Source organism: Hippocampus bargibanti, linkage group LG01, assembly GCF_051943395.1.
Source record: "Hippocampus bargibanti isolate YZ-2025 linkage group LG01, ASM5194339v1, whole genome shotgun sequence".
Lineage (NCBI taxonomy): Eukaryota > Metazoa > Chordata > Actinopteri > Syngnathiformes > Syngnathidae > Hippocampus > Hippocampus bargibanti.
Window position 1 is genome coordinate 6456940 of NC_142734.1, and position 12591 is coordinate 6469530.

Genomic DNA, 12591 nt, shown 5'->3' on the forward strand with positions numbered 1-12591 from the left:
GCCGTGTGAGCTGTCATTGACAACTGCGCGAGCGTGTGTATGATATGAAATTGTAATTCTGTGTTGGGGGTGGCGGACTGCATGAAGCGCTACATGGACGAACTACATGTCACATTGAATGTTCCATTTCCACACCCGGGTGACTTTTTACATGTCCCTCCACTCTGTCTGACATTCTGGCCTTATTCTTCCGCTTTATTTTGTTTTTCGGAGCATCTTGACAAACCTCCATTGCTTTTAAATGTTCTCATAAAGACAGGATTTTTACAGAGTAATCCAATTTCAGTTTGGGAATTGATCAATCTACCGCTGGTTGACACGCTGACTTTTTGCTTGAATCTTAATGCTTGATTTTACCACGGATTGTTGGAGAACCCAAAAATGTGGGAAATGTTTGTGGACGACCAAAAAGGCGTTTTGTGGTCTAAAATTATTTTGTGCAATGAAGGCATGGAAGAGCTAATTGATATTCATATGTTAATGTTTCAGATTTACAATGAGCATTTTCTTTTTACTAATTCACTGCCATTCCCGAATTTATTCGGGAATTGATAATATGACATAGATTCCCGAAAATGTTCGGTTTTGTTTTTTCATGCTTGGGGTGCCGATAAAGCGCAGAGCTCAGACCTCTGGCCATGTTTTTTTACTTCTACAAGGGGGGAGCATTTCCTTGCATTTCCATATTGAAGCACGATATAAACCAATATGTATGCAGTTGTGTTAAATTCATACTGTCTACTTGTTATCTAATTTACAACAGATTCTTTTCTTACAGACTGTGGCTTTTTGTAGGTGTTCAATTACCTTACATGTTTCGGCGTATACTTCCGGTGACACTCTGACGAAGGCGGAAGTATACGCCAAAACATGTAAGGTAATTGAACACCTAAAAAAGCCACTGTCTATCAGAAAAAAAATCTGTTGTAAATTAAAATATGTGTGCATTGTATTTGGGACAGCTGCCCTCATTTCAAGCTTATAACTCCAGACCCATATAATTTAGGAATTAATTCATTTTTTTCTGATGAAAGAAGAGAGTCTAAGGTTTCATACGCTGCATTGAAGGTTTATGTCGTCCTAAAACTCAATATTCTGTGGGTCCTAGAATTTGAGTGAAAATGACAAAAACCCTGGTACTGGAGTGGTTACATTTTTCCATTTCTGGCAGTGAATTAGTTAATTTCATGCAAAACATGTCAAGTTTTTTGTGCACGATAAAGGGTGGAACGATGTTTTTAAAACTGACACCGCACCTCAGTCTGCTCGGAAGAATCGGGCTCCCTGCAGCCATTTTCAGGCACAAGTAGATTCACGTCTTAAGGGACACGCTACGTACGGTGTGTGTAGACTGCACCCGGCGTGACAACAAATGCCCCTTGACTCTTTGATCAGGCACGGGATGGGATGCCCAAAGTCAATAGGAAAGGGTCCCGCCAGTGAAGGAGCCCTGAAGCCACACTCCAAGCATCCCAGCTGCCAGCTGGGTGGAAACGCTTTTCTGTGCTCTGCCAACCATAGCTGGCCTTCACCAATTGGCACCTGGCGTGGACAAAAGACTGTCTTGCAGAAGAGGACATACAGGAGGACAAGCATGTGCTTGTACGAAAGCCCGGGAGGCGGGTGCAAGAAATCATGGCATGAAGAGCCAAGCATGTAAACGGAGACGAGATGACATGAAAAGCCTGACCCGTTTCATCTCCGTATACAATCATGCGTGACATTAGCTGGTAGCCAATGCCTCCTAAAAGCCCCAAATGGCTTAAAAGCGGCCAGACGGGGCAAGAAAAATGGAAGATGGAAAGGTAAAGGTGGTAAAGAGCTTTCATGATTATAGCGGCGGTCTCTACAAACACACCAAATGACATGGCAGCACGCCAGGTGCTGAGAGCCACGCTGACTGCCATTACGCCAGCTGCGTCTTGTTTAGTTGTGTGCCAGAAGAGAACGTGCTGGTCGTGTGCTTGTTGCGTCTACAACAAGCATCGCTTTCCATGACTTTCAAAGCTGCACCACTTCAGATCATTCACTGCAGGAAAGTGATCTGTATACCAGCAGTTGGTCGAAACTTAGAACTGTTTCTGTTTCGGACAACTTGCAGAGCTTTCGGGGGTTTCTGGGTTTTCACCAATTTCTGTTGTCTTTCTTATTTGTTTGTTTTCAGGTGACCCGATAGTTCAAGAAGACAAGTTTGTGGTGCCACACGTACCTGCAGGTGCGGTGAAAATGTACTGTGATGCACTTGAGCAAAAGATTTTGTTTAATTTCCCTGAGGACATCCGACGAATGGCGGCTGGAAAGCCAGGACTTTTATGCTGCCCAACTGACCCAAACGTGTGTTTCGGTGCTTGGCTGCGCAGGACTGTGAAAAACAACATCCTTTATTGAAAAAAAAACTACATCCTAACTAAAAACTATGGAGGAAAAATACATTTTCCCTCCAGCGAACTGCATTATTCAAACCTGTTCTATGACTTAGTGGTTGTTCCGTATATACAAGGGCAGTTATTGGATTTTAGGAAACAAGCTTTCATATGAAAAACAAACCATGTAATGTCATCTACACTCTGAAATTGAAAACATTCAAATCGGACAAAATGTTTCGGACAAATTATACCTCTCTGTCAAAGCTTTGAAAATGTAGGAACTTTGTAGCTATAATTTGACTTGAATAGTTTGTGGTTAACCGCTTTTTTAAAAACTTGTTCGTCTTTTTTCTCCCCCAAGGTTGACTTAGACTGATATCAATTAAGTGTTCTACATGTACAAACGCTCCATGGATTCAGTGCGGCTAAAAGTGAAGTGATGCATAAATGGTTTGAATATCTGTGTTTTTAAATGCCTGTTAACCGCTCTTGGGTATATTGTCAGTGTTATAGGGAATGAATAAAACCTTTTAAAGAGGAAACGGAAATCTTTTTCGGATGGTCAACTCACAACACAGCAGAGTAGAATTCACACTGCAAATTGACTATGTGAAGTTGAACTATAAAGCTAAACTATAAAGCTTCCAACTAGTTAAAAAAATACATGAAAAAGAAAATTTTACCAACACTTGTCATGTGGATTGTCTTGTATCTGAAAATTGGATCATCATTTCAACTTGCGTTCAAGATTTGTCACCTTCTGCCACATTTGTCTTGCTTTCTCAAAGCAAGCTATAGTGGATGTTAGTCAGACTGTTTATTGGCCTAATACGATATGTTGCAGGCGTCTGACATGACGTAAGTTGTCTGAGAAGGCGGTATTAAGCAGAGAAGGGGTTTTTAAGCTGCTGAACCAAGCAGCAGGGCTACAGCCAGTTCTGCTGTCGTCACAAATGTGCTCTATGCTGTATCTGTATCAGAAAGGCCTTGACGCAACGCATAAAAATAAATTAATTAATTATTTAATAAATAAACAGATGAATAGATAAATAAATACATGGGTAAATTAATACATAAATAACTAAATAAATGCAAAAATAAATACTTGAGTAAATTAATAAATACATAACTAGATGAATAAATTATCAAATAAATACAAATACATGAGTAAATAAATAAATAAATAACTAAATGAGTAAAGTAATAAATACATTAATTAATTAATAAATAAATAAATGATCAAATAAATAAATACATGAGTAAATTCATACATGAATAACTAAACGAATAAATAAATATTTGAGTAAATTAATACATAAATAACTACATTAATAAATGATCAAATAAACATAAATGAGTACATCCATAAATAAATAAATGAGTAACATAATACATAAATAACTAAATACATAAATAAATGATGAAATAAATAACTAAATGAGTAAATTAATACATAAATAAATTAGTACATTAATACATACATAACTAAATAAATAAATGATTAAATAAAGAAATTAGTACATTAATACACAAATAACCAAATAAATAACCAAAAGAACAAATAAATAAATACAAAAAGCACATTGACTGTGCTCCAAGTACTGCTCAGATGAGTCAATGTGCTCTGAGCTTAGCCGGGGCAATGAAAATCGGTTGCATCTGAAAACAGATGGTGGGCTGAGAGATGATACTGTAGGTGGAGCGAAAATGATTTGCTGAGAGACTGCTGAGCGGCACAGAAAACAGAAAGCAAAAGTTGCAACCTTGAAAATGTTATTTGTCTCGCTGTCAAAATACTGTATTATTAGGTGATGGATGAAAGCAGTGCAACATGAAAAGTCAAATGCTTTCTGAAGATGTCAAATTTGTGCGTGTCCAGATACAAATGTCCCCTTTGAGCAGTGGCGGGCCGTGCGTATCGTCCCTGGGCCTTCAGTAGTGCTATGTCTGAATCAATGCAAGCTGCGACTGTAAATAAAAAGTGTGGTATGATTTGTTAGCCAGGAAATAACTTGTTTAGAAAGAAATACTATCATTAAACTGTTTGAGTTTTTACCATGAATGTGTGGATTCATGATATTGGGTCAGAAATCTCTCTTTTACACCGCAGAGAAGATGGTGTCCTTAATGGTGTTCTTAATGATGTCCATTTTTTCTTGAAAAGTCCGTTTTGAATGGCTTTATAATAATAATAAGAATAATAATGATAATAATAATAATAATAATAATAATAATAATAATAATAATAATAATAATAATAATAATAATAATAATAATCATAATCATACATTTTATTTTAAGCGCCTTTCAAAGCTCTCAAGGACACTTTACAGTCACAGACAAGCGTAGATACTATAATAAATAAATACAATTACAAATAAAATACAATTATAAATAGAAACAGGAGATAGAGCTACACAGAAAATACAATTTTAAATAGGTGGGTTTTGAGATGGGACTTGAAGGTGGGAAGAGAATCGCCCTCATTTTAACCTCATATAACTCCAAACATATATAATTTAAAGGACAAACGACCTCTACGGACAAGTTGTGTCCATAATTTGTAAAATGACTTCTACTGAGCATATTTTACAAAGATTCCACCGCATACAGCTATATTTTACGTTTTAAGACTCGCGCTGAATATTCCGGAAGTCTTGTTTTTGAGTTGGTGACGAGTCCTCACCCTACGTCACTGAAGGAACGCCCCTGACCAAAAAAAGGACTCATCATAGCAGTCATTCCATCACGTCAATGCATTTTGCTGTACTTTGGTCTGAAAACGTCGTGTAGGACCAAAAACAGGCAGAAGTGGGCGACAAAGCTCCATGTAAGGAATTAATCAGCCTGTGGAAACGGGCTGATTAATTCCTTACACAGCTTTGTCGCCATTTTCTGCCTTTTTTGACACGGAATTCTTTAATTCTTTAATCGATTGCAAACATGTATGCTTTCTTCTTCAACTATTTGAATCATATTCATAACTGGATGAGTAACAAGGAAGCATATTCTCCAAATCTGAAGCCATTGTTTTGATTCTTGAGCAAGGCAAGACGTGCAGTGACACCACAAACATGGGGGCGGGACCTTCTGAAACTGTTCCGGTTTCAAATTGAAATATCTTTTAGACACTTTAAGTCATTTTCATTGGTGTTTTGCATTTGACTAAAAAGATCATACTGCGTGTTTTGGGTAATCTAGATGCTATAAAACGTTTTCCTGATGTCAGGAAACAAAAAAAAGTGACGTTGGTTGTCCTTTAATAATAATAATAATAATAATAATAATAATAATAATAATAATAATATAATAATAATAATAATAATAATACATTTAATTTATAAGCGCCTTTCAAAACTCTCAAGGTCACTTTACAGTCACAGGATACGTTTTTCTGTTGGTGAGCAGCGGCAGCCAGACGCGCCAGCGTTCACTCAACCTGGAAGTAACTCAGATAGAAAGCTGGCTAGCTTAAGAATTAACTCATTTTTGCTGATGAAAGTAAAGAGTGTAAGGTATCTTAAGCTCTGTCCTCCATCGTCCTGAGACCGGCAGTGGGGTACACAGAGGTGGAGGGAGGAAGAGGATCTGATAGTAAATCTGCAGCCAAATACTTTTTTTTCTCTCTTTCAGCTATTCTGGGTTGACAAAGCCACAATAAAATCAACACAACAATATATTTGCTTATGCAACACTTGTCATGTGGATTGTCTTGTATCTGAAAATTGGATCATCATTTCAACTTGCGTTCAAGATTTGTCACCTTCTGCCACATTTGTCTTGCTTTCTCAAAGCAAGCTATAGTGGATGTTAGTCAGACTGTTTATTGGCCTAATACGATATGTTGCAGGCGTCTGACATGACGTAAGTTGTCTGAGAAGGCGGTATTAAGCAGAGAAGGGGTTTTTAAGCTGCTGAACCAAGCAGCAGGGCTACAGCCAGTTCTGCTGTCGTCACAAATGTGCTCTATGCTGTATCTGTATCAGAAAGGCCTTGACGCAACGCATAAAAATAAATTAATTAATTATTTAATAAATAAACAGATGAATAGATAAATAAATACATGGGTAAATTAATACATAAATAACTAAATAAATGCAAAAATAAATACTTGAGTAAATTAATAAATACATAACTAGATGAATAAATTATCAAATAAATACAAATACATGAGTAAATAAATAAATAAATAACTAAATGAGTAAAGTAATAAATACATTAATTAATTAATAAATAAATAAATGATCAAATAAATAAATACATGAGTAAATTCATACATGAATAACTAAACGAATAAATAAATATTTGAGTAAATTAATACATAAATAACTACATTAATAAATGATCAAATAAACATAAATGAGTACATCCATAAATAAATAAATGAGTAACATAATACATAAATAACTAAATACATAAATAAATGATGAAATAAATAACTAAATGAGTAAATTAATACATAAATAAATTAGTACATTAATACATACATAACTAAATAAATAAATGATTAAATAAAGAAATTAGTACATTAATACACAAATAACCAAATAAATAACCAAAAGAACAAATAAATAAATACAAAAAGCACATTGACTGTGCTCCAAGTACTGCTCAGATGAGTCAATGTGCTCTGAGCTTAGCCGGGGCAATGAAAATCGGTTGCATCTGAAAACAGATGGTGGGCTGAGAGATGATACTGTAGGTGGAGCGAAAATGATTTGCTGAGAGACTGCTGAGCGGCACAGAAAACAGAAAGCAAAAGTTGCAACCTTGAAAATGTTATTTGTCTCGCTGTCAAAATACTGTATTATTAGGTGATGGATGAAAGCAGTGCAACATGAAAAGTCAAATGCTTTCTGAAGATGTCAAATTTGTGCGTGTCCAGATACAAATGTCCCCTTTGAGCAGTGGCGGGCCGTGCGTATCGTCCCTGGGCCTTCAGTAGTGCTATGTCTGAATCAATGCAAGCTGCGACTGTAAATAAAAAGTGTGGTATGATTTGTTAGCCAGGAAATAACTTGTTTAGAAAGAAATACTATCATTAAACTGTTTGAGTTTTTACCATGAATGTGTGGATTCATGATATTGGGTCAGAAATCTCTCTTTTACACCGCAGAGAAGATGGTGTCCTTAATGGTGTTCTTAATGATGTCCATTTTTTCTTGAAAAGTCCGTTTTGAATGGCTTTATAATAATAATAAGAATAATAATGATAATAATAATAATAATAATAATAATAATAATAATAATAATAATAATCATAATCATAATCATACATTTTATTTTAAGCGCCTTTCAAAGCTCTCAAGGACACTTTACAGTCACAGACAAGCGTAGATACTATAATAAATAAATACAATTACAAATAAAATACAATTATAAATAGAAACAGGAGATAGAGCTACACAGAAAATACAATTTTAAATAGGTGGGTTTTGAGATGGGACTTGAAGGTGGGAAGAGAATCGCCCTCATTTTAACCTCATATAACTCCAAACATATATAATTTAAAGGACAAACGACCTCTACGGACAAGTTGTGTCCATAATTTGTAAAATGACTTCTACTGAGCATATTTTACAAAGATTCCACCGCATACAGCTATATTTTACGTTTTAAGACTCGCGCTGAATATTCCGGAAGTCTTGTTTTTGAGTTGGTGACGAGTCCTCACCCTACGTCACTGAAGGAACGCCCCTGACCAAAAAAAGGACTCATCATAGCAGTCATTCCATCACGTCAATGCATTTTGCTGTACTTTGGTCTGAAAACGTCGTGTAGGACCAAAAACAGGCAGAAGTGGGCGACAAAGCTCCATGTAAGGAATTAATCAGCCTGTGGAAACTGATTAATTCCTTACACAGCTTTGTCGCCATTTTCTGCCTTTTTTGACACGGAATTCTTTAATTCTTTAATCGATTGCAAACATGTATGCTTTCTTCTTCAACTATTTGAATCATATTCATAACTGGATGAGTAACAAGGAAGCATATTCTCCAAATCTGAAGCCATTGTTTTGATTCTTGAGCAAGGCAAGACGTGCAGTGACACCACAAACATGGGGGCGGGACCTTCTGAAACTGTTCCGGTTTCAAATTGAAATATCTTTTAGACACTTTAAGTCATTTTCATTGGTGTTTTGCATTTGACTAAAAATATCATACTGCGTGTTTTGGGTAATCTAGATGCTATAAAACGTTTTCCTGATGTCAGGAAACAAAAAAAAGTGACGTTGGTTGTCCTTTAATAATAATAATAATAATAATAATAATAATACATTTAATTTATAAGCGCCTTTCAAAACTCTCAAGGTCACTTTACAGTCACAGGATACGTTTTTCTGTTGGTGAGCAGCGGCAGCCAGACGCGCCAGCGTTCACTCAACCTGGAAGTAACTCAGATAGAAAGCTGGCTAGCTTAAGAATTAACTCATTTTTGCTGATGAAAGTAAAGAGTGTAAGGTATCTTAAGCTCTGTCCTCCATCGTCCTGAGACCGGCAGTGGGGTACACAGAGGTGGAGGGAGGAAGAGGATCTGATAGTAAATCTGCAGCCAAATACTTTTTTTTCTCTCTTTCAGCTATTCTGGGTTGACAAAGCCACAATAAAATCAACACAACAATATATTTGCTTATGCAGCTCGCTCCAGATACAGTGTGCTAGCTCTGGCCAGTAAGCTCTTGTCACGTAGCGGCTGGTGATACTATGATTGACAGGTGACTAGCCAATCATAGTTTGCGATAACTTTGACATTACCCCGGCCTGCGAGCGGTAAACTCAACTCAAAATCGGATTGGTTAAAACAACAGACATTAGTTAAAGCAACAGAGTCATTGACACCGCATTAAATGCGGTATTTAATGTGACGGGGCCTGCAGAAGTGATTGTGAAGGCGTCCAGGTCGATTTCTGCCCCTGGTAACTAATGCTGCCTGAAATGTGATTGGTTAAATGCTTAAATATGAAAACACATCTGGAAGCAGCAGAACAGGGGAAAAGCAATGAATAGAAGCGGAAAGACAATTTGGAATTATTTAATAAGAATTCATGGGCAAAATAAAAACAATCAGTCTGTGACTCAGAAATCTATAGTGCAGCAGAGAAGGCTTTGAAGGCCCTGATGGCCCGCCACTGCCTTTGAGATTATACATAGAATACCACGACAAAAAATGTAACGGTCGTCACACTATTTGATTATGGGAAAAATGACCTCACACCCCACTTGTTTTATTCCCACTTCCTGTCTCTCTCTCTCTTTTTCCCCTCTCTTCTGAGAGACCCTCTTGGTCTCTTGCTTTTTGTTCATGGTCCGCTGTTACTCTTTAGGCCAGGCCGTATTGCAAAAGGACACTACGCCAATGCTCAGCTCAAACTTGGCATCCGGGAGCGTCCGGTACTCCTTCCCGTGCACCTCTGAAAAGGGCCAAAGACTCCAATGTCAGTCACATTCGAGAGGTCCCATTTGAGGACTGAGATCAAAATTTCCTTTTTGTCTTGTATTTTTCTTTTTCCTATTCCCTTTTATAGTTTGTCTTCCAACTTCTTCCTGCCGGCACCTTGCTTCAACAGCTTGGTTTTAAGATCGAATCAGAAGGAACTTCTGTCAGAGATGTTTGTTCGGACATTGTGAACAAACTCTCAAACACCGGAAGATTGTCTTTTACTGCCGGCAGGGGACGCAGCCATTTATGACCGACGCCCAATCTCTGCAGCCTTTCCGCCAAGCTATTTAGTCAAACGGAGTCTTCTTGATTTGAATATCACGCCCCTGAACATATTACAAGCACCAACGTCCATAGGCCAACAGAATATAGACATTTTAATTGGTTGTCTTTCCATGAACTGATAGATTTGTAACCTGGCGAACAACCTCTTCCTGTGAAGGAGTTTACCAAGTCCTCAATTACTTCCAAGGCCAGATCTCCTACATGAATATGGCAGTTTAACAGGCGGTATCTGTGCACCTTAGATTTACCACAGATTTTCAGTGCTTCCATTGTGGGCCTTGTGTTCGGCCAACTAAGCATGAAACTTTTAAATATGATAACTTCTATCCTGTCTATTCTCGATCAACTTCTCACAGCTCTCCCATTCCGAGAAAATCAGTGAGTGCAACATCTTACAATAAATCAAGTTTGCACAAATTGTTCATCTCCATCTTTTTAGAATTTTATCACAAGTTAATCTTTTGTCGATTTTATTGTCCTATTTTATTTTAATTCATTACATTTTTATTCTTTGCTCATCTTTTCAGCATAGTTATTTTCCTCATGACGGTCCTCTTGGAATTCCCAAGGAGATGAAGAGAATCAACGTCCGGGCCATAAAACTGCATTGTGCACGGTGTGTTTGGTGAAATAAAAGTTAACTTTTTGGATTTCAAGTAAATCTTGAAATATTATATAATTAATTAGTGATTTAATTTTTCCCCCATCTGCTTGAGCCTTTTAAATTTAATAAAGGAAAAAAGTGGTTCCCTGAGGGACCAGTGAATGTCCTGCAGGCAGCATGCTTGAAAATAATTAAATAAATATGACCAAATATCATAACAGTGGTTTCGTCGGATCCAACAAATCAGACCTTTCTTCATTTAATCCTTTAACCAATGCTACTGCGGCCGTGCTACAGCATCATTCTCATGATACTTTTCATGCTCATTACGATTCAATGCAACATCCTGTTTTGAGCTTGCGTCACACCGACAATCCTTTTCTTGTCTGATCCTTTCACTCTCGATACACACATAATGACATTAGAGGATGGTGAGGTGAGTCAAAGACAGGAAGAAATAATGGAGGAAGGTGATGTGTGACGTCCGTGGGAAGTGATGGCCTAAAAATAATATGGCTTCTGTCGTGAGACTTGGAGAAGGGAGAGAATCTGAGAAGGTTACAAATGAACTCAAGTGATATATAATTCGGAGTGACACATAATTCAGTGGAGACTGCGTGTGTGTGATACCAGGAATGTGTGTGTCGGGCGGGGGTGGATAAGCAGCATTGGCCCAAGGAGTTCTGCACCCGGCTGGATCAAACTATTTCACTTTATTACAAATTACTTCCTGCTATCCACTGCATTCATGCAAATGCACACATGATCACCATTAAGTACAACTCCGACTGCAAAACTGTTTTTGTCCGAGTTTGCGTTAAATCCCTTTTAAGTGAAAATAAATACATTGCACCGCACTGATTGGAATTACCTTTATTGGTCTTGCAGTGGAGAAATTTACATTACACAGCCGCAATGTTATGAAAGGAAAATGAAAGGAATGAAAGCAAAAAAGCAAAATACAGTGAGACCTCAACTTACGAACTTAATTGGTTCCCAGACAGAGTGTGTAAGGCGAAAAGTGTGTATCTCAAAAAAAGAATTCCCATAGGAAACCATTAAAATGGGAATAATCCGTTCCCGGGTTTCCATAAAATATACTTTTCAACTAAATAAGCCTTAAAACTACACACAACATACCTTATTCTATGTATAATAAATGTGCTATTGTATTGTAATAAAAGAAATACACTGAATTGTATCATAAAGTCACTTTATTTACATTTGTGATGGTCATTTGTGGCTTGATGGAATGGCATTGGAGGTCGAAGGTCAACGGGAATTGCATGAACACTGTAAATAAAGAAATAAACTGTGCTGTAAAATCAAGTTGTATTTACCTTTTTGATGGTCGTTGATGGCTTATGGAAGGAGAGTCACCTTCCATAAGGACTGTTGGTAACTTAACCTCTGGTGCTGTTCGGTCGTGTGCTTCCGCAGAAGATCACTCCGCCAGCCGCCAGGGTATGTATTATGAAAATAGTCCTTATTATAAGGTTTAATTTTCATGAATTTGACGTTTGTAAGACAAAAAGTTTGTAAGTTGAGGTCTCACTGTACAGGAGCTGCTGGAAAGGCAGCCACTCTCGTGGCGCCATCTTGAAGTCAAAAGAACAAAGAAAACCAAATAACAAATAATATGACAGCAGAATGACATCGAGAGTTATTCATTCTTTAGCATTTTCTGCTCCCTCTTTGTTACATGAAGCAGTTCTCGATGAAAGAGGAGAGGATTACTATGTCCTTTTCGCCAGTGGATCAGGGACATCATAGTGGAATGTGCACGTCTACTACAAGCTAAATGTTGAATGAATGTTGAAATTTGACAAAGTATGGAGAAAAGTAAAGACGCAGACAAATTTGTAGCAAAAAAGATATAAAATGAGCCCATTGTCT

At 37.3% G+C, this 12591-nt stretch overlaps 1 protein-coding gene across 1 annotated transcript in view; it reads left to right on the forward strand.

Annotated features, from left to right (window-relative positions):
* LOC148902880 (chemokine-like protein TAFA-2) overlaps nucleotides 1-3575 on the forward strand; it is a 64781-nt gene extending 61206 nt beyond the window's left edge. Inside the window, exon 5 of the mRNA XM_089020345.1 lies at nucleotides 2165-3575. Within this exon, the coding sequence (XP_088876471.1) occupies nucleotides 2165-2176 (12 nt within the window). The 3' untranslated portion in view covers nucleotides 2177-3575. The remainder of the gene's footprint in view (nucleotides 1-2164) is intronic.
* The last annotated feature ends 9016 nt before the right edge of the window (nucleotides 3576-12591 follow it).